Genomic DNA, 24,996 nt, shown 5'->3' on the forward strand with positions numbered 1-24,996 from the left:
GAGGGAAATTTCCAGAACATTCTGGGGGTGCTGGAACCCTCCAGATCCCAGCCTGGGTTCAACAACATCCAGAGCACAGCAGGGAGGGAAAGTTCCAGAACATTCTGGGGGATCTGGGTGCTGGAACCCCCCAGATCCCAGCCTGGGTTCTCCACCATCCAGAGTGCAGCAGGAGGGAAATTTCCAGAACATTCTGGGGGATCTGGGTGCTGGAACCCTCCAGATCCCAGCCTGGGTTCTCCACCATCCAGAGCACAGCAGGAAGGGAAATTTCCAGAACATTCTGGGGGATCTGGAATCCTCCAAATCCCAGCCTGGGTTCTCCATCATAAAGACCACAACAGGGAGGGAAATTTCCAGAACATTCTGGGGGATCTGGAATCCCCCAAATCCCAGCCTGGGTTCTCCACCATCCAGAGCACAGCAGGGAGGGAAATTTCCAGAAGATTCTGGGGGATCTGGAATCCTCCAAATCCCATCCTGGGTTCTCCATCATAAAGAGCACAGCAGGGAGGGAAATTTCCAGAACATTCTGGGGGGATCTTGGCTAGAACCCTCCAGATCCCAGCCTGGGTTCAACAACATCCAGAGCACAGCAGGGAGGGAAAGTTCCAGAAGCTTCTGGGGGGATCTGGAATCCCCCAAATCCCAGCCTGGGTTCTCCACCATCCAGAGCATAGCAGGGAGGGAAATTTCCAGAACATTCTGGGGAAACTTGGCTGGAACCCTCCAGATCCCAGCCTGGGTTCTCCACCATCCAGAGCACAGCAGGAGGGAAATTTCCAGAACAATCTGGGGGATCTGGAATCCCATGGATGCAGCTCCAGCCCCCGGGAGACTCCGAGCTCTGCCGGGCACATCCCGACCCTGCCGTGGGGTTTTGGGGTGAACGTTCCTCTGGCTCCCCGTGGAGCCTTTAGGGACCAAAGGGTTGGGATGGGAATTCCCAGCGGGAAGTGGAGAGGGGACAGGGCTGTCCCCAAGGGGGTCACATCGAGCACTGGTCAAACACCAAAGTCCTATTTACAGATCTCTCCTCTGGGAGGGCCGGAAAATCCTGTTCAGGGAAAATCCCGTTCCGGGAAAATCCCATTCTGGGAAAATCCCGTTCCGGGAAAATCCCGTTCTGGGAAAATCCCGTTCCTGGAAAATCCCATTCTGGGAAAAAAATCCCGTTCTGGGAAAATCCTGTTCAGGGAAAATCCCGTTCAGGGAAAATCCTGTTCTGGGAAAATCCTGTTTTGGGAAAATCCTATTCTGGGAAAATCCTGTCCTGGAAAATCCCCTTCCGGGAAAATCCTGTTCAGGGAAAATCCTGCTCAGGGAAAATCCTGTTCTGGGAAAATCCCGTTCTGGGAAAGTCCCATTCTGGGAAAAATCCCATTCTGGGAAAATCCCATTCCGGGAAAATCCTGTTCAGGGAAAAAAATCCCGTTCTGGAAAATCCCGTTCTGGGAAAATCCCGTTCCTGGAAAATCCTGTTCTGGGAAAATCCCGTTCTGGGAAAAAAAATCCCGTTCTGGGAAAATCCTGTTCTGGGAAAATTCCGTTCTGCCTTCGGGGAGGAATTTTGGGATGAATCCAGAGGGGAGGGAGCGGCCACACCTGGCCCGGGGCAGTGCCCATACCTGGCCTTGGGGACATTGCTGGGAGCTTGGTGGCAGCTCAGGGGACATCCCCAGGCCAGTGGCAGCCCAGGGGACATCCCCAGGCTGGTGACAGCCCAGGGGACACTCCCCAGGATGGTGACAGCCATGGGGACATCCCCAGGATGGTGACAGCCCAGGGGACACTCCCCAGGATGGTGGCAGCTCAGGGGACACTCCCCAGGCTGGTGGCAGCTCCAGCTCACCCAGCCGGGCCCCCAAAACGCCCTTTGAGTGATGTCACCTCCCCGGGAGGTGACAGAGGGACCCGCGGGGACATTCCCGAGCCACCCTTCACAGTGCTGGCACAGCAGGAGCCCTTTCAGCAGGGTGGGGACAGTGGGGACAGTGCAGTGGTGGCAGGGTGGCCTGGCCCAGCTCGGGGACAGTGCAGTGGTGGCAGGGTGGCCTGGTCCAGCTCGGGGACAGCGGGGACAGGGCGGGAGGGAGGAGCAGAGCCCTGGGGGTGTCCCCGCGGGGCAGGCACTTGGTCAGCGCTTTCCACCTTCAGTGTCCCCTCGATGTCCCCTCGGTGTCCCCTCGGTGTCCCCTGCAGCCCCCACGGGGGGGTCGTGGCACCCCAAAATCTGCTCCTCGGTGGCTGGGGTGGTCCCGGCTGCTCCCCCCAAATCCCCGTGGAGCTGTGGGGGGGCCGCACCCCGAATTTCACAGTGTGGGGAGCCGGGTCCCCTCCCCCAGCCCCTCGGAGCCCCCAAATCCCGGGGGGCGGCTCCAGAGCCCCCGGTTTGGGGGGAAAGCCGCCGGATTTGGGGGTGCTGGAGGGAAACGGGCGAGGCAGGAGGAAGAGGAGCCCCAGGAAGAAGGAGCTGGAAGGAGAGGAGAGGAGAGGGCTGAGAGCACGGCGGTCTCTCCCGTGTCCATCTGTCCATCTGTCCGTCCATCCCACAGCCGGGATTTGAGATCAGGAGCCGGTACCGTAACCGGGAGCTGCACCGGGGGTGACCCCACCACATCCCCGCCAAAACCGGGCGGGGACAGCCCCTCCGGGGCCACCCTTCAGACGGGCGAGGTGGCCGTGGACTCGCTGGCCAGGCTGTCGGCGATGTCGCCGCGCTGCAGGCGGCGCAGGGCGGCCAGGAGCGCGTCCAGCGTGGCCGACTCGCGGCCGGCCCAGTGCGCCAGCAGCGCCCGCGCCGGCGCCTCCTCGCGCGTGAACGACTCGATCAGCTCCTCCTTGTAGCCCAGCTCCCCGGCCAGCTGCCGCCACGTGTCCTCGGCCGAGCTGCCCAGCAGCTTCTCCACCTCCTCCTGCTTGCTGGCCGGCAGCGCCGAGTAGGGGCTGCCCTCGGCCTTGGGAGCTGCTGGGAGAGAGGGGGAAACGGCCTGAGAGCCTGCCCGGGGCTGTGCCCGTCCTCCCTGCCCTTCCCTGGGGGTCCCTGTCCATCCCAGATCGTCCCTGCCCATTCCTGGGTGTCTGTTCCCATCATCCCTGCCCTTTCCAGGGGGTCCCTGTCCTTCCCAGATTGTCCCTGCCCATCCCTGGGTGTTTGTTCCCATCCTCCCTGCCCTTTCCAGGGGGTCCCTGTCCATCCCAGATCGTCCCTGCCCATTCCTGGGTGTTTGTTCCCATCCTCCCTGCCCTTCCCTGAGGGTCCCTGTCCATCCCAGATCGTCCCTGCCCATCCCTGGGTGTTTGTTCCCATCCTCCCTGCCCTTCCCTGGGGGTCCCTGTCCATCCCAGATCGTCCCTGCCCATCCCTGGGTGTTGGTTCCCATCCTCCCTGCCCTTCCCTGAGGGTCCCTGTCCTTCCCAGATTGTCCCTGCCCATCCCTGGGTGTCTGTTCCCATCCTCCCTGCCCTTCCCAGGGGGTCCCTGCCCATCCCAGAGTGCCCCTGTCCATCCCTGGATTGTCCCTGCCCATCCCAGATTGTCCCTGTCCTTCCCAGATTGTCCCTGTCCATCCCTTGGTGTCCCTGTCCATCCCTGGGTGTCTGTTCCCATCATCCCTGCCCTTCCCAGGGGGTCCCTGTCCTTCCCAGATTGTCCCTGTCCATCTCTCAGTGTCCCTGCCCGTCCTCCCTGTCCATCCCCAGGTGTCCCTGTCCATCCCTGGGTGTCCCTGTGCATCCCTGGCTGTCTGTTCCCATCTCCCTGTCCATGCCCAGGTGTCCCTGCCCATCCCAGATTGTCCCTGTCCATTCCAGATTGTCCCTGCCCATCCCTGGGTGTTTGTTCCCATCCTCCCTGCCCTTCCCTGGGGGTCCCTGTCCTTCCCAGATTGTCCCTGCCCGTCCTCCCTGCCCATCCCAGGGTGCCCCTGTCCATCCCCGGATTGTCCCTGCCCATCCCAGATTGTCCCTGTCCATTCCAGATTGTCCCTGCCCATCCCTGGGTGTTTGTTCCCACCCTCCCTGTCCATCCCTGGGTGCCCCTGTCCATGCCCAGGTGTCCCTGCCCATCCCAGATTGTCCCTGTCCATTCCAGATTGTCCCTGCCCATCCCTGGGTGTTTGTTTCCATCCCCCCTGCCCTCCCCTGGGGGTTCCTGTCCATCCCAGATTATCCCTGCCCATCCCAGATTATCCCTGTCCATCCCAGATGGTCCCTGTCCATCCTTTGGGGTCCCTGCCCATCCCTGTGTGTTTGTTCCCATCCTCCCTGCCCTTCCCTGGGTGCCCCTGTGCATCCCTGGGTGTCTGTTCCCATCATCCCTGTCCTTCCCAGATTGTCCCTGCCCATCCCCGGGATGTCCCTGTCCATCCTTCCTGTCCATACCAAGGTGTCCCCTGCCCACCCCAGATTGTCCCCACCCATCCCTGGGATATCCATGCCCATCCCAGAGTGTCCCTGCCCACCCCAGGGTGCCCCAGAGGGTCCCACCTGGCCCCTGGGTGCCCCCTGCCCACCCCAGGGGGTCCCACCTGGCCCCTGGGTGCCCCCTGCCCACCCCAGGGGGTCTCACCTGGCCCCTGGGTGCCCCCTGCCCACCCCAGGGGGTCTCACCTGGCCCCTGGGTGCCCCTTGCCCACTCTAGGGGGTCCCACCTGGCCCCTGGGTGCCCCCTGCCCACCCCAGCGGGTCTCACCTGGCCCCTGGGTGCCCGCTGCCCACCCCAGGGGGGTCTCACCTGGCCCCTGGATGCCCCCTGCCCACCCCAGGGGGTCTCACCTGGCCCCTGGGTGCCCCCTGCCCACCCCAGGGGGTCTCACCTGGCCCCTGGGTGCCCCCTGCCCACCCCAGGGGGTCTCACCTGGCCCCTGGGTGCCCCTTGCCCACCTTAGGGGGTCCCACCTGGCCCCTGGGTGCCCCCTGCCCACCCCAGCAAGTCCCACCTGGCCCCTGGGTGCCCCCTGCCCACCCCAGCAAGTCCCACCTGGCCCCTGGGTGCCCCCTGCCCACCCCAGAGGGTCTCACCTGGCCCCTGGGTGCCCCCTGCCCACCCCAGGGGGTCTCACCTGGCCCCTGGGTGCCCTGCCCGGGGGGCTGCTGCTCGTGCAGGCTCTGGCTGTCCACGGAGATGCCGCTGTCGCTGTGCAGCTTCTCCCCCTCGGGGGACGGCGTCTGGTTCACCGGGCGGTTGTTGGCCCCTTGCTTGTTCTGCTTGCAGCTGTTCCACCTGTGGGGACAGCCACATGCAGGTGACATCCCTGGGGCTGGCAGGGCTTTGTCCCCTTCCCTGGGGTTTGTCATCCCCATCGTCTGGGGTTTGTCCCCTTCCCTGGGCTTTGTCCCCTTCCCTGGGGTTTGTCATCCCCATCGCCTGGGGTTTGTCCCCTTCCCTGGGCTTTGTCACCTTCCTTGGGCTTTGTCCCCTTCCCTGGGCTTTGTCACCCCCATCATCTGGGCTTTGTCACCTTCCCTGGGCTTTGTCCCCTTCCCTGGGGTTTGTCATCCCCATCGTCTGGGGTTTGTCCCCTTCCCTGGGCTTTGTCACCTTTCCTGGGCTTTGTCACCTTCCCTGGGCTTTGTCACCCCCATCATCTGGGCTTTGTCACCTTCCCTGGGCTTTGTCCCCTTCCCTGGGGTTTGTCACTCCCATCATCTGGGCTTTGTCACCTTCCCTGGGCTTTGTCCCCTTCCCTGGGCTTTGTCACCTTTCCTGGGCTTTGTCCCTTTCCCTGGAGTTTGTCACTCCCATCGTCTGGGCTTTGTCACCTTCCTTGGGCTTTGTCACCTTCCCTGGGGTTTGTCACTCCCATCATCTGGGCTTTGTCCCCTTCCCTGGGCTTTGTCCCCTTCCCTGGGGCTTCTCCCATTATTTTCTGGTTTCTGCTCTGGTGCCAGGCCAGGGATAGGGACAGGGAGGGGGACAGGGACAGGGACAGGGGGTGCAGTGTGTCCCCCACTCTGCTGCCACCTCCCTCCTCACCCCTCACACAATTTTGGAAATCCGCCCCTCCCGGTGCCCTCGGTGCTGGCAGCTGTGGCTGTGGGACATCCAGAGCGGGGGTCCCACTGGTCCCTGCCCTGTCCCTGCCCTGTCCCTGCCCCTGTCCCTGTCCCTGCCATGTCCTGGTACCTCTTGAAGGCGATGTAGGCCACCAGCCCCACCACCACGGCGGCCAGGATGGAGCAGTAGACAGGGATGAGGTTGTCACTGGTGCCGTGGGTCACCACGGGCTGCGAGCTGCCCATGACGGTTGTGGCCGTGTCCCCCACAGTGCTGGCCCCCCCCTCGGTGCTCAGCGGCTCCCTGGTGGCCACCTCGGGGCTCTCAGAGCCCCCCAGGGACGGGGCCTGCGTTGTCCAGCGAGGGTGGAGTCCTGCCAGGGTGGAAGGGAGATCGGGATCAGGACGAGCCACGGCTGTCCCTGCCCCGGGGGTGGCACCTGCCACACCCGGGCGTGTCCCAGGAGCAGGGAGCCGTCTGGGCTTGCCCCAGGGAAACACGTGGGTGCCCCAGCTGATCCCACCCCATCCCGAATTCCCTGTGCCCCCCCCAGGCCTTTGCCCGGTGCCAGGGCTGGGTTACACCCCCCAGCCCATCCTGGAGTGAGGCAGAGCTGGGAATCACGGCAGGAGCTGGGACCTCGCCCTGCCACCCCCCTGCCACCCCCCTGGGATTGTGCCAGGCCCCTGGGATTGTGCCAGGCCCCTGGGATTGTGCCAGGCTGGGATCAGGACTGGGCTGGGATTGTGCCAGGCTGGAATTCTGCCCCGCCAGCCCCAGGGCAGAAGCGCTGTCGCTGTCACAGGGGGGTTGCTGGGGGTTGGTGCCATCCTGCCCTGCCGTGTCCCAGTGCCATCCTGCCCTGCCTTGTCCCACTGCCATCCTGCCCTGCCATGTCCCAGTGCCATCCTGCTCTGCCCTGTCCCAGTGCCATCCTGCCCTGCCGTGTCCCAGTGCCATCCTGCCCTGCCATGTCCCAGTGCCATCCTGCCCTGCCATGTCCCAGTGCCATCCTGCCCTGCCATGTCCCAGTGCCATCCTGCCCTGCCCTGTCCCGCTGCCATCCTGCCCTGTGGTGTCCCAGCCCCCGCTGCCCTTTGGGCACCGTTCCCGAGCCCACCAGGGACAAAGCCAGCCCTGTGTCCTTGACTTGTGGCTCCATTTACTCGACCCTTCGGCGGAGCTGCCCGGCTCGGCGGCGGCCAGGACAAAGCCGGGACAAAGCCGGGACAAAGCCGGGACAAAGCGCTTTTCTCCCGCTGCCCTCGGGGCAGGGAGTGACGCCGCTCCAGCCCGGGAACGCTGCTGGGCTGCCAAGGAGCCCCGGGGGGAGCAGCCCTGGCTGGAGCAGCTCCCTCTGGAGCAGCCCTGGCTGGAGCAGATCCCTCTGGAGCAGCCCTGGGTGGGAGCAGATCCCTCTGGAGCACCCCTGGGTGGGAGCAGATCCCTCTGGAGCAGCCCTGGGTGGGAGCAGATCCCTCTGGAGCAGCCCCTTTGGAGCAGATCCCTCTGGAGCAGCCCTGGGTGGGAGCAGATCCCTCCGGAGCAGCTCTGCTTCCTCCAGGACCTCAACACAGCTCTGACTTTTGCTCTGTCCCTTTTTCCTCCCCCTCTTTCCCCCTTTTCCCCTTCCCCGCGGGGCTGGAGCTGGGTTTGGGATGCCGATGGGGACAGGCACGCAGCCCCAGATCCTTTCCCTCGCCCAGCACGGCCAGATCCCAGCACGGCTCGCTAAACCCAGACCCAGCCACGCCTCGGCGGCCACACCGGGAATGTCCCTGCGGTGGCAGCAGAGCTGTGACAATGACACACACCGAGAATGACCCCGACACACACCGGGAACGTCCCTGCGATGGCAGCAGAGCCGTGACAACGACACACACCGGGAATGACCCTGATACACACCGGGAGTGTCCCTGCGGTGGCAGCAGAGCTGTGACAACGACACACACCCTGAATGACCCTGACACACACCGGGAACGTCCCTGCGATGGCAGCAGAGTCGTGACAGTGACACACACCGGCAATGACCCCGACACACACCGGGAATGACCCTGTGGTGGCAGCAGAGCTGTGACAATGACACACAACGGGAATGACCCCGACACACACTGGGAGTGTCCCTGTGGTGGCAGCAGAGCCATGACAACGACACACACCCAGAATGACCCCAACACACACCGGGAACGTTCCTCTGGTGGCAGCAGAGCTGTGACAATGACACACACTGGGAATGACCCCGACACACACCGGGAATGACCTTGATACACACTGGGAATGACCCCGACACACACCGGGAATGACCTCGACACACACCGGGAGTGTCCCTGCTGTGGCAGCAGAGCTGTGACAGTGACACACACCGAGAATGACCCCAACACACACCGGGAACGTCCCTGCGATGGCAGGAGAGCTGTGACAGTGACACACACCGGGAATGACCCTGACACACACCGGGAGTGTCCCTGTGGTGGCAGCAGAGCCATGACAACGACACACACCAGGAATGACCCCGACACACACCAGGAATGACCCCGACACACACCGGGAATGACCCTGACACACACCAGGAATGACCCCGACACACACCGGGAATGACCCTGACACACACCGGGAATGACCCTGACACACACCAGGAATGACCCCTACACACACCGGGAGTGTCCCTGCGGTGGCAGCAGAGCCGTGACAATGACACACACCAGGAATGACCCTGACACACACCGGGAGTGTCCCTGTGGTGGCAGCAGAGCCGTGACAGTGACACACACCAGGAATGACCCCGACACACACCGGGAATGTCCCTGTGGTGGAAGCAGAGCCGTGACAATGACACACACCGGGAATGACCCTGATACACACCAGGAATGACCCCAACACACACCGGGAACGTTCCTCTGGTGGCAGCAGAGCTGTGACAATGACACACACCGGGAATGACCTTGATACACACTGGGAATGACCCTGACACACACCGGGAACGTCCCTGCGGTGGCAGCAGAGCCATGACAGTGACACACACCGGGAATGACCCCAACACACACCAGGAATGACCCCTACACACACCAGGAGTGTCCCTGTGGTGGCAGCAGAGCCGTGACAATGACACACACCGGGAATGACCCTGATACACACCGGGAATGACCCTGACATACACCAGGAGTGTCCCTGTGGTGGCAGCAGAGCCGTGACAATGACACACACCAGGAATGACCCCGACACACACCAGGAGTGTCCCTGTGGTGGCAGCAGAGCCGTGACAATGACACAGCCACACCGGGAATGACCCTGCGGTGACAGCAGAGCCGTGACAACGACACAGCCACACCGGGCACGCCTCTTACCCCGGCACTCCGCGTCCGCCACGGCCGTGCACTCCCGCACCAGCACCTCGTTCTCCTCGCAGGTGGTGCAGGGCAGGCAGGGATCCACGAAGTTGGCCTCGCTGGAGAAGGTGCCCTCGGGGCACTCCTCGCACACGGTGTCCTGCGAGTCCTTGCAGGGGAACATGAGGCCGAAGCCCACCTCGCAGACGCGGCACTCGCGGCAGCTCCCGCTGGCCTCGTCCTGGAAGTAGCCGTAGGCGCAGCGGCACACGGCGTCGTCGGTCTCCACGCAGGGCGCCGACATGCTCTGCAGCCCCTCGCACTGCGTGCACGGCTTGCACGGCTCCGTGGCGCTGGCCGTGTCCGAGAAGGTGACGCCTGATGGAGGGAGATGGTTGGGATCAAAGCCCGGCTTCTGCCCGCAGGGTTTCCCTCTGGGGTCAGAGGGAGAGGGGTTCCCCCTCTGTGGTTCCTCTCTGGCAGTGCCTCCAGCATTCCCGCAGAAATTCCCAGCTCATCACCTCCCAGGCTCTTCAGCCCATTCACACCTTCCCCATTCTCCAGCAATTCCCAGTTTGGAGCATCCTTCCAGGCTCAGCTTCCCATCTTCCTCCCCATTCCCGCCTCATCATCCCATTCACACCTTCCTCATTCTCCAGCAATTCCCAGTTTGGAGCATCCTTCCAGGCTCAGCTTCCCATCTTCCTCCCCATTCCCGCCTCATCATCCCATTCACACCTTCTCCATTCTCCAGCAATTCCCAGTTTCAGGCTCAGTTTCCCATTAACACCTTTCCCATTCATGCCTCCTCATCCCATTCCTGCCATCCCCATTCCCCAGCAATTCCCAGTTTGGAGCATCCTTCCAGGCTCATCTTCCCATCTTCCTCCCCATTCCCACCTCTTCATCGCATTCACACCTTCCCCATTCTCCAGCAATTCCCAGTTTGGAGCATCCTTCCAGGCTCATCTTCCCAGTAACATCCTCCCCATTCACGCCTCCTCATCCCATTCACACCTTCCCCATTCTCCAGTAATTCCCAGTTTGGAGCATCCATCCAGGCTCAATATCCCATTAACATCCTCCCCATTCCCACCTCAATTCCCAGTTTGGAGCATACTTCCAGTCTCAGCTTCCCATTGACACCTGCACCATTCCCACCTCCTCATCCCCATTCCTGCCTCCTCATCCCATTCCCACCTCCTCATCCCATTCCTCATCCCATTCCCACCTCCTCATCCCCATTCCCGCCTCCTCATCCCATTTCCCACCTCCTCATCCCCATTCCTGTCTCCTCATCCCATTCCTCATCCCATTCCCACCTCCTCATCCCATTCCCGCCTCCTCATCCCATTCCCACCTCAATTCCCAGCTCGGGCCCAGCCTGGCTGCCCTGCCTGGTGCCCACCCCAGCTCTCTCTGCTCACATCCCCGCGCTAATTCCCCATTTTATTCCCCTTTCTGACCTCCCGCCGGTCCCTCCGTGCATCCCGCGGCATTCCCGCCCCTCACACCCCACCGCTTTCCCCTCCCCATCCTGCCACCCCCGGGGCCCCGCGTGTCCCCGGCTCGGAGCGGTGGCGCTGCGGTGACAGCGCAGAAGCGCTGACTCTGCCTGACCCCGCGGCTCCTGCGCTCCGGTTTCGCCCCGCAGGACGCGCTGCGGGGGAAATCAATCCCCGCGCCTCGCCGTGCCCGCTCCCGGAGGAGCTCGGGGATATTTTTAGCCCCGGAAGAGGGAGCGGAGCCCGTCCTGGAGGGCGCAGCTGCTGCCGCTGCCCCCGCGCCGGCCGCTCCCGGCGATCCCACCCGGGGAAATTCCAGCCCCAGGGGTGGAGAAGGGGCCGGGGCGCGGTCCCTGCGAGTCCTGGTCAGCCCCAGGGGTGGAGAAGGGCCCAGGGAGCCTGGCTGCAATCCCTGGGAGCTCTGATCAGCCCCAGGGATGGAGAAGGGGCCGGGGAGCCCGGCTGAGATCCCTGTGAGCTCTGATCAGCCCCAGGGATGGAGAAGGAGCTGGGGAGCCCGGCTGCGATCCCTGTGAGCTCTGGTCAGCCCCAGGGATGGAGAAGGGGCTGGGGAGCCTGGCTGAGATCCCTGTGAGCTCTGATCAGCCCCAGGGGTGGAGAAGGGGCCAGGGAGCCTGGCTGAGATCCCTGCGAGTCCTGATCAGCCCCAGGGGTGAAGTAGGGTCCAGGGAGCCTGGCTGAGATCCCTGCGAGCCCTGGTCAGCCCCAGGGATGGAGAAGGAGCTGGGGAGCCCGGCTGAGATCCCTAAGAGTCCTGGTCAGCCCCAGGGATGGAGAAGGGTCCAGGGAGCCCGGCTGAGATCCCTGTGAGCCCTGATCAGCCCCAGGGGTGGAGAAGGGTCCAGGGAGCTCGGCTGAGATCCCTGTGAGCTCTGATCAGCCCAGGGATGGAGAAGGGTCCAGGGAGCCTGGCTGAGATCCCTGGGAGCCCTGGTCAGCCCCAGGGATGGAGAAGGGGCCGGGGAGCCTGGCTGAGATCCCTGTGAGCTCTGATCAGCCCCAGGGATGGAGAAGGGGCCGGGGCGGGATCCCTGCGAGCCCTGGTCAGCCCCAGGGGTGGAGAAGGGCCCAGGGAGCCTGGCTGCCATCCCTGTGAGTCCTGGTCAGCCCCAGGGGTGAAGTAGGGTCCAGGGAGCCTGGCTGCAATCCCTGGGAGCTCTGGTCAGCCCCAGGGATGGAGTAGGAGCCAGGGAGCCTGGCTGCCATTCCTGTGAGCTCTGATCAGCCCCAGGGATGGAGAAGGGGCCGGGGAGCTCGGCTGAGATCCCTGCGAGCTCTGATCAGCCCCAGGGATGGAGAAGGGGCCGGGGAGCCCGGCTGAGATCCCTGTGAGCTCTGATCAGCCCCAGGGGTGGAGAAGGGCCCAGGGAGCTTGGCTGAGATCCCTGTGAGCTCTGATCAGCCCCAGGGGTGGAGAAGGAGCTGAGGAGCCTGGCTGAGATCCCTGTGAGCCCTGGTCAGCCCCAGGGGTGGAGAAGGGGCCGGGGCGCGATCCCTGCGAGCCCTGGTCAGCCCCAGGGATGGTGCTGGGAATGGGTTCCTGCTCCCAGCAGCTTCCCTGGGGACACCGAGGACAGGAATTTTGGGCTGCTCCAAAGGGGGATGAAGCCCCCTGGGAGAGGGACAGAGGTTCCATCCCACCCCCAGCACCTTCCCTCACCCTGTGCCTGTGCCTGGGTGTCCCTGAGGCTTTCCCTGGACCTGCAGAGGATGCGGAGTCACAAAATCCCGGAATGATTTGGGTCAGGAGGGGACAGGGACACCTCCTGCTACCCCAGGTTGCTCCCAAGGCCATCCTCGACCACTCCCAGGGACGGGGTGGCCGCGGCTCCCCTGGTCCCACTGTCCCTGTCACTGCCAGCCTCTGCCCCGTGCCCGAGCAGCGCCGGAGCAGCCCCGGGGCGGCACAGGCGGCTCCCATTAACCTGGGCTCATGCCTCGCATTATCCTGAATTATTGATGGGCGCCATTAGAGCGGGGAAGTGGCCAGGAAAGGCTTTCGGCTGAGTGGGCACATTTGCAGTGGCAGCCGAAGGTATCTGAGCTGAGCAATTACAGCCCAGCTCCAAACGGGGCCCTCGCCCCCAGCCCTCCCTCCCCCGGAGGGATAAATAAATCATGAGGCAGCCCCCGGGCACTGGGGGGGGCTGGGCTGGGGGGAAAAGGGGGAATTAGAGCAACCCCCTCCCTTTTGGGGTGGTTTCTGGCAGCCCCCCGGGCTTTGGTGGGGGCTGGGCTTTGGTTGCAGCGGATTTTTTCCGGAACGATTCCCCCGCGGGTCGGGAATGCGGCCAAGGGAGTGCTCGGAGGAGGCAGCCCCGGGTGCAGGCGGGGACCCTCGGCCCTGGGCCGTGCCCACATTCCTGGGGTGCAGTCTGGAGGCTGTGCCAGGAGCGGGGCTGCCTCCACCTGCCCGGCTTGTGGCAGCGGGATCCGGGGGGATCCGGGGGGTTCCAAGGGGATCCAGGGGGTTCCAAGGGGATCCGGGGGGTTCCAGGGCCACAGGGGTCCTCTCCCCATCCCAGCAAAGAACAGATGCAGGGTTTGCAGGTTTCCTTCTCTCAACACCCCAAAATCCCTCTCAGGGAAGAGCTGAGGGTGGGGAGGAACTTTTCCCTTACTGGGATCCATCCCTTACTGGGATCCATCCCCCACTGGGATCCATCCCCTCAGCCAGGAGGGATCCAGCCCCGTTTCCCGGCCGGGCTCGGGGAGGCAGAGCTGTGTCCATCGATTTCTCAGGACGCTGAGGTATTTTTAGCCCTGCCCTGGCTCTGCTCTGTCCATGCTTGGCTCCTCCAGCCTCCTCTGCCTCCTGTCAGCTTCCTCCCTGCCCCAAACCCCCCGAGCCCATCCCAAACCCCCCCTGAGCCCATCCCAAACCCCCTGAGCCCATCCCAAACCCCCCTGAGCCCATCCCAAACCCCCCCTGAGCCCATCCCAAACCCCCCTGAGCCCATCCCAAACCCCCTGAGCCCATCCCAAACCCCCTGAGCCCATCCCAACCCCCCCCTGAGCCCATTCCAAACCCCCCCTGAGCACAGGACCATCCCAAACCTCCTGTGCCTGGGACCACCCCAAACCCCCCACGTGCCTGAGAGCACTGCTCAGACCCTGCCCTTCCCCACACCCAAAACTCCCATTTTGGGGAAGAATCTCCCATTTTAACCCAGATTTTGCCCCGAGCCCCTCCTGGCTCAGCAGAAGGGTGACCCGGGGATGCTGTGACACCCCCAGGAGGGGATGAGGGGGTGTTTGGGGAGCTGTGCCGGGGCTGGGGGTACTCACTGTCCAGGCAGGGCTCGCAGACGGTCTGGTTGACCCCGCAGGGCTGCACCACGCCCTCGCCCACGTTGCAGAGCCGACAGCACTCCCCGCTGGCCGTGAACAGCTTGGAGACACAATCGTCCTTGGAGGCGCCGGCCCCGGGGCCCTGGAGGGAGAGCAGAGCCGGGAGGTCACTCCTGTCACCCCTGTCACCCCCCGGGATGTGACAGCCCGGGAAGGGCCTGCTCTGGGGACACCCCACTCGTGCTGAATGCGTATTTGGGGGGGAAAAGTGCTTTTCCAGGCAAAATTCCCTGTTCGGGAAAGGCCCTGCTGAGTTCTGTGTCTGGAGGGAGCCGGGAAAGCCCCCAGGGGGTTTTGGGGTGATGTGGCCTCTGTTTGTCCTTGTCCTTCCCTCAGCCACCTCCCCTAAGGGCACTGTGCCATCCGCGGGGCTCAGCCCGGGGAATGGGAGAGGAGAGGAGGAATTCCTGCCTCGATGGAGGGTCTGGAGGGCCTGGGTGGCACCTCTGCCCCCCAAAACCCCCTGGGCACCCGAAACGAGACAGAACCGGGGAACTGAGGGAGCAGCAGGAGCTTGGGTGACCTCCCTGTCTGGTGACACCGGCTGTCCCTGCCGGTACAAGCTGTCACCACCCCACAAACATCCCACGGGGCCTCTGCAGCCCGGGGAGGGCCGAGCTGCTCCCCAAAACCCCTCCTGGCCAAACCCTGGGGCGCAGGAGCCCCGTCCCGCAGGTCCCAGCCCTGCCAGCTCTCCTCCCGCTCCCTCCGCTCGCAGCCCCGGGCCGGTCCCTCCCTCTGCCACCCACCCACGGCTGATTTGGGGGAAAGGGGGGGAGAGGCTCGGGGGAGCATCTGGCGGCCTCGTCAGCGCCTTGGCCGCGTCCCCGCGCTCGGTGCGGCGCTGGGAGCTCCGCACGCCGCATCCGGCGGGGCCGAGACAATGGAGCGCCAATTCCAGGCAGCTGAATGACAAAGTGCTCCAATTACCCTGCGCTGCGAGGCGGCCGCTCCCCCTCCCCGCCGCGGCTCCGCCAGCCCGCCCTGGCAGCCCCTTCTTCCAGACCCTTTCTCCAGAACCTTTTCCCAGACCCTTTTTCCAGACCCTTTTCCCAGACCCTTTTTTCCGAATCCTTTTCCCATTCCCTTTTCCCATCCCCTTTTCCCAGATCATTTTTCCAGCCCTTTTCCCAGCCCTTTTCCCAGCCTCTTTTCCCAGACCCTTTTTTCAGACCTCTTTTCCAGATCCTTTTCCCAAACCCTTTTTCCAGATCCTTTTTCCAGCCCTTTTCCCAGATCCTTTTTCCAAACCCTTTTTCCAGATCCTTTTCCCAGATCCTTTCCCCAGACCCTTTTCCCACTCCCTTTTCCCTCTTCAGGCTGGCAGGAGGGATTGGAATATCGGGAACCCTCCCAGCACCCCAAACATCCCATGGGAAGGGGTTTGGGGTGCGGGGGTGCCCACGAGCCGCCCGTGGGGGGCACATTTGGGGTTTTGGAGCCAAGCCGGGCACAGCCCATCCCGCTGCTCCTCCAGGGCAGGCTTTGGCAGCTCACACTTCCCTGGGATGCGCTTCCAGCGGCCGGGAACGGGGCTGGCTGTGACTGGTGATGGGGCTGGCCACGGGGCATCCAGAGCATCCCACGATCCCAGAGCATCCCAGGATTCCAGGGATCCCAGAGCATCCCAGGATCCCAGAGCATTCCAGGATTCCAGAGATCCCAGAGCATCCCATGATTCCAGAGATCCCAGAGCATCCCATGATTCCAGAGATCCCAGAGCATCCCATGATTCCAGAGATCCCACGATTCCAGAGATCCCAGAGCTTCCAGCGATCTCAGAGCTTTCCCTGATCCCAGAGCTTCCCGTGATCCCAGAGCTTTCCCTGATCCCAGACCTTCCCACGATCCCAGAGCTTTCCCGTGATCCCAGAGCTTTCCCGTGATCCCAGAGCTTCCCGCGATCCCAGAGCTTCCCGCGATCCCAGAGCATCCAGAGATCCCAGATCTCCCCCTATCCCAAATCTTCCCCCGACCTTCCATCTCCCCCACAGCTGCGAGCTGCCCGCGTGGGACGGGCCTGGCCGGGCCACCCGGATCCGCTCCCGGGCCACCTGTCCCCTCCCCGCGGGGCCACCGCCGGCTCCCCCGCCCACGCTCCCGGAACGCTACGGAAAAGGCGATTCCCCGCTCCAGGTGCCGCGGCCCCCCTCGCTCCGGGGCTTTCCCTTCGGGGCTGGGGGCGCCGAGCCCCCCCCGAGCCTGGGAAGGGGCACCTGGTCCGCGTTAGGCCGCGGAAATGCGCGCGTTATTAGCGCGGCTCCCGGCGACAAAGCCGCGGTATTAACGCCATAAACCATCCTGACAGCTGGCCCGGCCCGGCCGCGGGCGGAGGGCGCAGGCGACACCTCTGGAAGCTCTGAGTTGCTTTTGGAGCCGGCTCGAGGGGGTTGGAGGCCGGGCAGGCGCTGCTGGGTGAGGACGGAGCCGCTCCGAGCGGGATTTCGGAGCCCTGGCAGCGCGGAGCGGCCGGCACAAGGCAGGGGATGCTCCAGCTGGAGGCGAGCCTGGCTGCGAGATCCGAGCCCGGCGGCGAGATCCGAGCCTGACGGGCGCGCTCTGCCTCTCTTGGCCGAGCCCCGCGTCTGGGAGAGGCCAAATCCCGGCTCCCAGCCATTCCCGAAGTTTGGGCAGCTCGGGGAGCCACGTCCGAGCGCTGCCGCTCCGGCCGGCTCTGGGAGGTACCGAGCGGCGAGCGCGGGGGTCCCGGGGGGTCTCGGGGTGCGGGGGGTCCCGCGATGCGGGCACAGCTGGGGGGGCACAGCCGGGGTCCCTGTTGTCCCCCCCGGGACACTCCCAGCCCCGCAGGTGCGGTGCCGGAGGGCAGACCCAGCCCCCCGAGGTGACCCCGGAGCAGGGCAGTGGCGATTTGGGGACATCTGCAGCAGCCGGGAGAGGCGAGAGGGCGATGCCCGGGGGGGGAATGGTTGGGATCCATCCGGCTGGGACAGCTCCGGGCTCTCCTAGCCCCCCCAGCGGTCCCAGGGGAGTTTGGCCACCCCGATCCCGTGGGGGTGAGGGTGACGGGACCCCCCCGGCACGGCGGTGCCAGCCCCGCTCCGCTCCTCAGCCCCTGCCCGGAGCCGCTGAACTCCGCCTTTAATATCCTGCCCGAGGGGTGTCCGGCTGCCTGACGGCTCCCCTGGGACCCCCGGCAAATCCTGCCCCCAAAACAGCCCCGTTCCTGCCCCAGCTGCGGGCCTGGACCCCCCGGCCCCACTCCGGGCACTCCCCTCTCTGCTGGCCCCCCCTGCCCCTGCCCTGAAGTTTTTTTGTCTGGGGCACACGGCGAGGGCTCTGCCGGGGGGAAAAGGGTCTCAGCCTCAGCTCTGGGGCAGTTCGGAGCCGGGAAAGTCTGGGAGAGGTTTCGGGGGGTGCACTGAAGGCACTGGGGGGGTTCTGCCCCCGCTCGCCTCCGGCTGGGGCTCCGTCACCCTTGGCGGTGGCAGAGCTCGGGGCAGCGGCACCGGAGGGGCTGCGGGACCCCCATCCCCACCCAGCTCCACACGCCCCCTTCCTCCGCACCCCAAAAAGCTCTGCCCGGTCCCCCCGGGGCTCTCCGGTGCCCCCGGCACCCTCCAGCCCCGCACGGGGGGGACCCCGCTCCTGCCTGCGCTGTCCCCTGCCCCTCACCCGCGGGGCTCCCAACCCGGGGTCCCCGGGACCCTCCGAACACCCCCGTGTGAAGCCTCCGGGCCCCTCCATCCCGCCCCCGCCCGGTGCCTCGGGGACTCTCCATCCCCCGGTGCCTCCGGGGCCGCTCCCGGTGCCCCCGGGACGCTGCATCCCCTCCCCGCCGGGGCTCTCGGGGCTGCCCCGGGCGCTGCTCCCCGCACTCACCGCCGGCAGCAGGAGCAGCAGCAGCGGCAGGAGCCCGGCCATGGCGGGGGGAGCGGGGCCGGTGACACCCCCGGGAGCCGGAGCGCGGCCGGGCTGCCCTCGCTCTGCCGCTCTCCGCCGCGGCGGCGGCCAGAAAAGGGCTGCAAGTCCCTCCCCCTCCTCCTCCTCCTCCTCCTCCCCGCCCCCGGAGCATCACGGAGCGGCCGAGCCCGCACCCTCCGCCGCCGCCACACAAAGCCCGAGCCCCCCCGGACCCCCCCCGGACCCCTCCCGGTCCCCCCCGGCCCCGCCGCCCGCCCACGGAGCGCTTTTGGGGTGCGCTGGCCCCGAGCTCTTCAGCCCATCCATCGCTTCTCCTCCTGCGCTGTCTGTCCGTCCTTCTGCCCCTCTGCATCCCCTCCTCTCCCCGTCCGTCTGTCTGTCTGTCCCCGTCCTTCCGTCCCCGCCGTGTCCCCAGCGGGGTGGGGTCACCGGTGCCACCGCAGCCCCGTGGGGTGGGATGGGGTGACCCGACCTGCTCCGGCCGCAGGCGACAAGGGACAACATCCCCACCCTGGGGACACCCCGGGCCTGTCCCAGCTCTGCGGGTGACACCGAGAGGCTCCAGAGGGGGGCAAGCGGCGGGGACTGAATTAAATCTTTGTACTTCTGCCCTCCACAGCAAAGAAATCCCATCTGGGCGTCCCGTGGTCCCTAAAAGGTCCCCGCGTGCCACCCTCCTTTGTCCTGGCGCTCCAGGGTGACTCTGCCCGGCCTCGGGCCCTCCCCGATCCCACAGCGCCGGCAGCTGGAAATGCCAGGGCTCGTTCCCCGTCCCGCAGCGCTGTGTCACCCCCTGGCACAGCTCCGCGGGGTCACCCGGCAATGCCATGGGGTCACCGGTGCCACCGGGAGCGGCCCCCACTCGCTGTCACTGCCCCGGGGCGGCTCCGGTGGCCACGGCACGGCGGATTTGGCCTGCTGTGCGTCCAGCTCCAGGTGTTTCCTCCCCGCTCCGGGCTCTGCAGGTGCTTCTGGGGCTCTCAAAATCCAGCAGTTCCCACCCCTGCAGCCCCAAAATCCCGCGGGTCACGGCGGGAAGCGCTGCTCCTCTGGATTTCCTCTGGAAAAGCCAATTCTGGACCCTCTGAGGCGCTCGGGGCCGGCTGCTCCCGCCCGGCTCGTCCCGGGAAGGGCTTCACGGAATTCCCTCTCTCGCAGCTCCTCCGTGGGATTAAAGCCGAGCCAAAGCTGCCGTTTGTTCTCCGTCACGGGCAGAACATCTGCGAGCCACATGGAGGAGAGTTCACAGCCAAAAACGCCACGCTGGGGCCAGGTGGGAACGGGCTGGGAGCTGCCCGGGGGCGGGGGTGCCCACCTGGGGCTGGGGTGCCCACCCAGGATCGGGATGCCCACCCAGGGGCTGGGGTGCCCACCCAGGGGCTGGGGTGCCCACCCGGGGGCTGGGGTGCCCACCCGGGGGCTGGGGTGCCCACCCAGGATCGGGATACCCACCCAGGGGCTGGGGTGCCCACCCGGGGGCTGGGGTGCCCATCCAGGATTGGGGTGCCCACCCGGGGGCTGGGGTGCCCACCCGGGGGCTGGGGTGCCCACCCAGGATCGGGATACCCACCCAGGGGCTGGGGTGCCCACCCGGGGGCTGGGGTGCCCATCCAGGATTGGGGTGCCCACCCGGGGGCTGAGGTGCCCACCCAGGATTGGGATGCCCACCCAGGGCTGGGGTGCCCACCCAGGGCTGGGGTGCCCACCCAGGGCTGGGGTGCCCACCCAGGGTTTGGTTGAGATGCCCACCCAGGGCTGGGGTGCCCCCTCGGGTTTGGTTGGGATGCCCACCCAGGGTTTGGTTGGGATGCCCACCCAGGATTGGGATGCCCACCTGGGAGCTGGGGTGCCCACCTGGGATTGGGATGCCCACCCAGGGGCTGAGGTGCCCCCTCGGGTTTGGTTGGGATGCCCACCCAGGGTTTGGTTGGGATCCCAGCCATAATCCCAGCATTTTAAGGGTTTTTTCTGGGATCACCGATGACACCGCAGCCCCAGCGGGACGGGGAGGAGGTGACAGGACTCGCTCCGGCTGCAGGGGACAAGGGACACCATCCCTGGGGACATTCCGGGAGCAGACGGGAGGCAGGGCTGGCACAGCGGGGGAGCAGCCGCGGGATCCCACAATTAATTTACCGCAGCAAGTGGCAAATCCAGATGTTTTCCTCGGCCCTTGGATAAATCCCTCCTCCTCCCCCTCCTCCTCCTTCTCCTCCTCCCCCCGTGCTGGGAACACCGAGGTCGTGGCCCGCGGTCCCCGAGCCCCGTCCCTGCAACCCCCGTGTCCCGGTGCCAGCCTGGGAACCATCCCGGGAAATCCCCCAGCCCTGGAGGAGCCCGTCCCACCCAGCCGGGCTCCGGCTGCTCCGGGCTCCCGGCGCTCCCGGCAGGCGGGACGGGCACAGCCCGGGAGCTGCGGCTCCAAGTGGAGCACCGGGAGCCCTCAGGAGCACCGGGAGCAGCCCCGGGAGCCCTCAGGAGCACCGGGAGCAGCCCCGGGAGCTCTCAGGAGCACCGGGAGCAGCCCCGGGAGCCCTCAGGAGCACCGGGAGCAGCCCCGGGAGCCCTCAGGAGCACCGGGAGCAGCCCCGGGAGCCCTCGGAGCTGTTTTGAGTTCGGGGTAAAAAAACCCTTCCCTGGGTTTGGGCAGCCGGGAACCTCCCACCCGCCTCTCCCTGAATCCAGCCTTGCTCAGCCCATCCCATCCCATCCCATCCCATCCCATCCCATCCCATCCCATCCCATCCCATCCCATCCCATCCCATCCCATCCCATCCCATCCCATCCCATCCCATCCCGTCCATGCCCTGGGTGCAGCCTGGGGAAAGTGGGGAGTGCTCTGGAAAATCGGCTCTGAGGGGAGATTTTCCCGTTGGGATGGGGCTGTGATTCCCACAGGGATGGGGTCAGTTATCCCATGGAAATGGGGCTGTGATTCCCATTGGGATGGGGTCAGTTATCCCATGGAAATGGGATCAGTTATCCCATGGAAATGGGGCTGTGATTCCCACAGGGATGGGGTCAGTTATCCCATGGAAATGGGGCTGTGATTCCCACAGGGATGGGGTCAGTTATCCCATGGAAATGGGGTTGTGATTCCATGGAAATGGGGCTGTGATTCCCACAGGGATGGGGTCAGTTATCCCATGGAAATGGGATCAGTTATCCCATGGAAATGGGGCCCAGTTGCTCCCACAGGGATGGGGCGATGCCGGTGTGGGTGGAGCAGGGAAGGTGAATTCCCATTGGGATGGACTGCAGGGCCGTGGGGACACAGGGGACTCAGAGGACACGGGGGACACAGGGGACTCAGAGGACTCAGAGGACATGGGGGACACAGGGGACTCAGAGGACATGGGGGACACAGGGGACTCAGAGGACATGGGGGACACAGGGGTCTCAGAGGACACGGGGGACACAAGGGACACAGAGGACATGGGGGACACAGGGGACTCAGAGGACACGGGGGACTCAGAGGACACGGGGGACACAGGGGACTCAGAGGACAAGGGGGACACAGGGGACTCAGAGGACATGGGGACTCAGAGGACACGGGGGACACAGGGGTCTCAGAGGACACGGGGGACACAGAGGACACGGGGGACACAGGGGACACAGAGGACATGGGGGACACAGAGGACATGGGGGACACAGGGGACTCAGAGGACGCGGGGGACACAGGGGACTCAGAGGACATGGGGGACACAGGGGACTCAGAGGACACAGGGGACTCAGAGGACTCAGAGGACACGGGGGACTCAGAGGACATGGGGGACACAAGGGACTCAGAGGACATGGGGGACACAGAGGACACAGGGGACTCAGAGGACAAGGGGGACACAGGGGACACAGGGGACTCAGAGGACACGGGGGACACAGGATTGGCCCCCCGGTGCTGCCCGGGGGTCCCGAGCTCCCGCTGGGGCTGGGATGTGACCCCAAGGCTCCGAGCACCCCGAAGGGCAGGAGCGATCCGGGGGCTCCCCAAACCCCCCCAGACCCAACCCCGTCCCCTCGGGGTGTCCCGCTCTGCCCTGCCTTTCTCTCCCTGCTTTCCGGGCCTGCAATTCCTCCCTCCCTCCCCCTCTCTGGCAGCTCCCGGCCTCCCCCCTCCCCTTTTTCCCGTTCTTCCCGTGTTTTCCAGCGCCATCCATCACCCTGCCGGCAGCAGGGGGGATTCGGGATGGATCCTCGCGCCCTTATAAGGCCGGCCCGGAGGAACCTCCGGGAGAGCCGAGCCGGGCTGCGAAAACAAACCCCGGAGAGAAACCGGGGCCCGGGCGGCTCCAACAACCCCGGGGAGAAAATCCCGGGAGTGGGGAAGGGGCAGGGAGGGAGGACGGGGCCACACCCGGCAGCGGCAGCAGCGTTATCGATCCTTATCGGTGATTGATCGATCCCCCGGGCGGGGCCGGCTCCTTCTGAGCCATCCCGGGGCTGGATCAGGAATTCCACCGCCCGGAGGAAACGAGTGTCAGTGGGGATGAGCCGGCCGAGAGGAGATTTGTTATTTTCCTTGGCTCAGGGCTGCGCTTTTTGCTGCGTTTGTTTCTGGCTTGGGGGTGGGGATTTATTTTAATTGACTCAGCGCTCGGCTGGAGGAGAACGAGACGAAGGTGGAGTGGAAGGGGGTGAATAGGATGGAATAGAAATGAAATCAAGATGAAATAGAAATAAAATAGAAATAAAATAGAAATAAATTAGAAATAAAATAGAGGTAAATAGAATGGAATAGAATAGAATAGAGATAAATAGAAATAAATTAGAAATAAAATAGAGGTAAAAGAATAGAGATAAATAGAATGGAATGGAATGGAATGGAATGGAATGGAATGGAATGGAATGGAATGGAATAGAATAGAATAGAATAGAATAGAATAGAATAGAATAGAATAGAATAGAATAGAATAGAATAGAATAGAGATAAATAGAAATAAATTAGGAATAAAATAGAGGTAAAAGAATAGAGATAAATAGAATGGAATAGAATAGAATAGAGATAAATAGAAATAAATTAGAAATAAAATAGAGGTAAAAGAATAGAGATAATTAGAATGGAATAGAATAGAGATAAATAGAATAGAATAGAGATTAGAATAGAATAGAATAGAATATTATTGAATATTCCCACTGGAAGGGCCCTAAACCAACCCTCTAATCCCACTGTGGATCCAGTGGATTTTCGGGCTCCTCCCAGCCCACTCCAGGCCGGGATGTTCCCCGAGGCTGTGCCGGCAGTTCCAGCTGCCCGCTCAGCCGTGCCTCAGTTTCCCCTGTGCAAGTGGGGGTGGGAATTTCACCTCCGGGTGGGAATTTCCACTCTGGGTGGGAATTTCGCCTCTCCCGAGCCTCTTCCCAGCAGTGCCTGACGCAGGAGGTGGGAGCTCTTCCCCCAGCCCGCCGAGATGATGAGGGAACTTAATTGCTGCCTTCATCGCTTATGCAAATGAGCCGCGAGCATCTGCGGGAGGCGGCCGGGAGAGGAGCCGGGAGCGGAGCCGGGAGCGGAGCCGGGAGCGGGCCCGGAGCCGGCCCCGTGTCCCCGCACACCCAGGGGGATCCGCGGGGCCGCTCCCGCCCCTCCGACCCCCCCCCAGCCCCTTTCCGGCCCCGCCGCTTCCCTCCCCTCAATTATCCCGCGATTGGTTTTATTTTAATTAACGCTTTCCCAGTGGGACGGGGCAGCTTTGGTGGGAATTGGCGCGGGGAAGGGCGGCGGGAGGGGGCGGCGGGAGCTTTGGGAGGCAGGTGAGAGCTTGCCAAAGGTCAGGAGCCGGGATCGATCGGGTCGGGATAATCGGATTGGGACGGGCAGCGCTGGCGCGGCCCCGCTGGAATTCTCCCAGCCAGCAAACAGCCAGGAGGAAATTGGGTAAAAGCAATTTTATCCTGGCTTGTGGGAGGGATTTAATGAGGGCCAGGACATGACAGGGACAGGGAGAGAGCCGAGAGGAGGGCCCGGAGCAGGGAGAGGCTCCTGGGAGCACTCGGGGCTGCCTGGGGGGATTTAAGGAGGGATCCCAGCGCTGGATTTATGGGGAGATGGATCCCTGCCAGCTCTCAAGGTGTGCACGGAGGTTTGGGGAGCTGGAGAGGTCCCGTGCAGAGCTGGGGGGGCTCTGCCAGCCCCAGGGAATTCTCTGCCAGCGCCATGGGATCTGGGATCCTCTCCCAATCCTATGGACTGCTCTCCCATTGATCCTTCCATCCATCCATCCATCATCCATCCATCCATCCATCCATCCATCCATCCATCATCCATCCATCCATCCATCCATCCATCCATCCATCCATCATCCATCCATCCATCCATCCATCATCCATCCATCCATCCATCCATCCATCATCCATCCATCCATCCATCCATCCATCCATCATCCATCCATCATCCATCCATCCATCATCCATCCATCCATCATCCATCATCCATCCATCCATCCATCCATCCATCCATCCATCCATCCATCCATCCATCCATCCATCATCCATCATCCATCCATCATCCATCCATCCATCCATCCATCCATCCATCCATCCATCCATCCATCCATCCATCCATCCATCCATCATCCCCATTTCCCCCCTGTCCTTTCCCGGGCTTTCCCCTCCCCCTGTCCCTCCCCACCCAGGATATCCCAGGACAGACCCGGGTCCCTTCCGGGCGCTCTTTGCCCCAGGCCCCCCCAGCCCAGGGGGGTCAGGGGGTCGCTCCCTCCCCGGTTTCACCCCCGGGCGGGGCCGGGCGGGTCGCGGCAGCCCCGGTGAAACCGGAGCCGCGCCCTGGCAGTGACGGATGGCCCGGGGGCTGCAGCCCTGGCGAATCCGCCGCTCCTGAAAGCATTCCGGCTCCCAGGCCGACAGCGCCGGGGATTTGCTGAAGCCGCTCGAGGACCCATTTTCCCTGGAACCCATT

At 64.2% G+C, this 24,996-nt stretch overlaps 1 protein-coding gene and 1 long non-coding RNA gene across 5 annotated transcripts in view; one reads left to right on the forward strand and one right to left on the reverse strand.

The window, feature by feature from the left end:
* Positions 1-18,144, reverse strand: NGFR (nerve growth factor receptor). Of its 3 annotated transcripts, XR_009489627.1 has the most exons (7): positions 18,042-18,144; positions 14,139-14,283; positions 9,343-9,702; positions 6,128-6,371; positions 5,064-5,224; positions 790-2,968; positions 1-618 (listed from the first exon to the last, which is right to left on the reverse strand). XR_009489627.1 is itself a non-coding variant. In XM_059869449.1 (6 exons), the coding sequence occupies exons 1-6, from the start codon at positions 18,081-18,083 to the stop codon at positions 2,664-2,666; spliced, it is 1,254 nt and encodes a 417-aa protein (XP_059725432.1). In that variant the 5' UTR covers positions 18,084-18,144; the 3' UTR covers positions 1-2,663. The 3 variants fall into 3 exon arrangements, 2 of the variants coding, with proteins under 2 accessions (XP_059725432.1, XP_059725430.1); XM_059869449.1 differs by having other exon boundaries at positions 1-2,965; XM_059869447.1 differs by having other exon boundaries at positions 1-2,968.
* The window catches only part of LOC132339264 (uncharacterized), a 12,806-nt gene continuing 4,614 nt past the window's right edge, over positions 16,805-24,996 (forward strand). Inside the window, exons 1-3 of one of the 2 annotated variants that reach the window (XR_009489629.1) lie at positions 16,805-16,882; positions 19,242-19,356; positions 20,122-20,780. This is a non-coding gene — a long non-coding RNA (uncharacterized LOC132339264). Of the gene's footprint in view, positions 16,883-19,241; positions 19,357-20,121; positions 20,781-24,996 lie in introns of those variants that run through there. The other variant, XR_009489628.1, reaches the window with a different exon arrangement.

Source organism: Haemorhous mexicanus, chromosome 28, assembly GCF_027477595.1.
Source record: "Haemorhous mexicanus isolate bHaeMex1 chromosome 28, bHaeMex1.pri, whole genome shotgun sequence".
NCBI lineage: Eukaryota > Metazoa > Chordata > Aves > Passeriformes > Fringillidae > Haemorhous > Haemorhous mexicanus.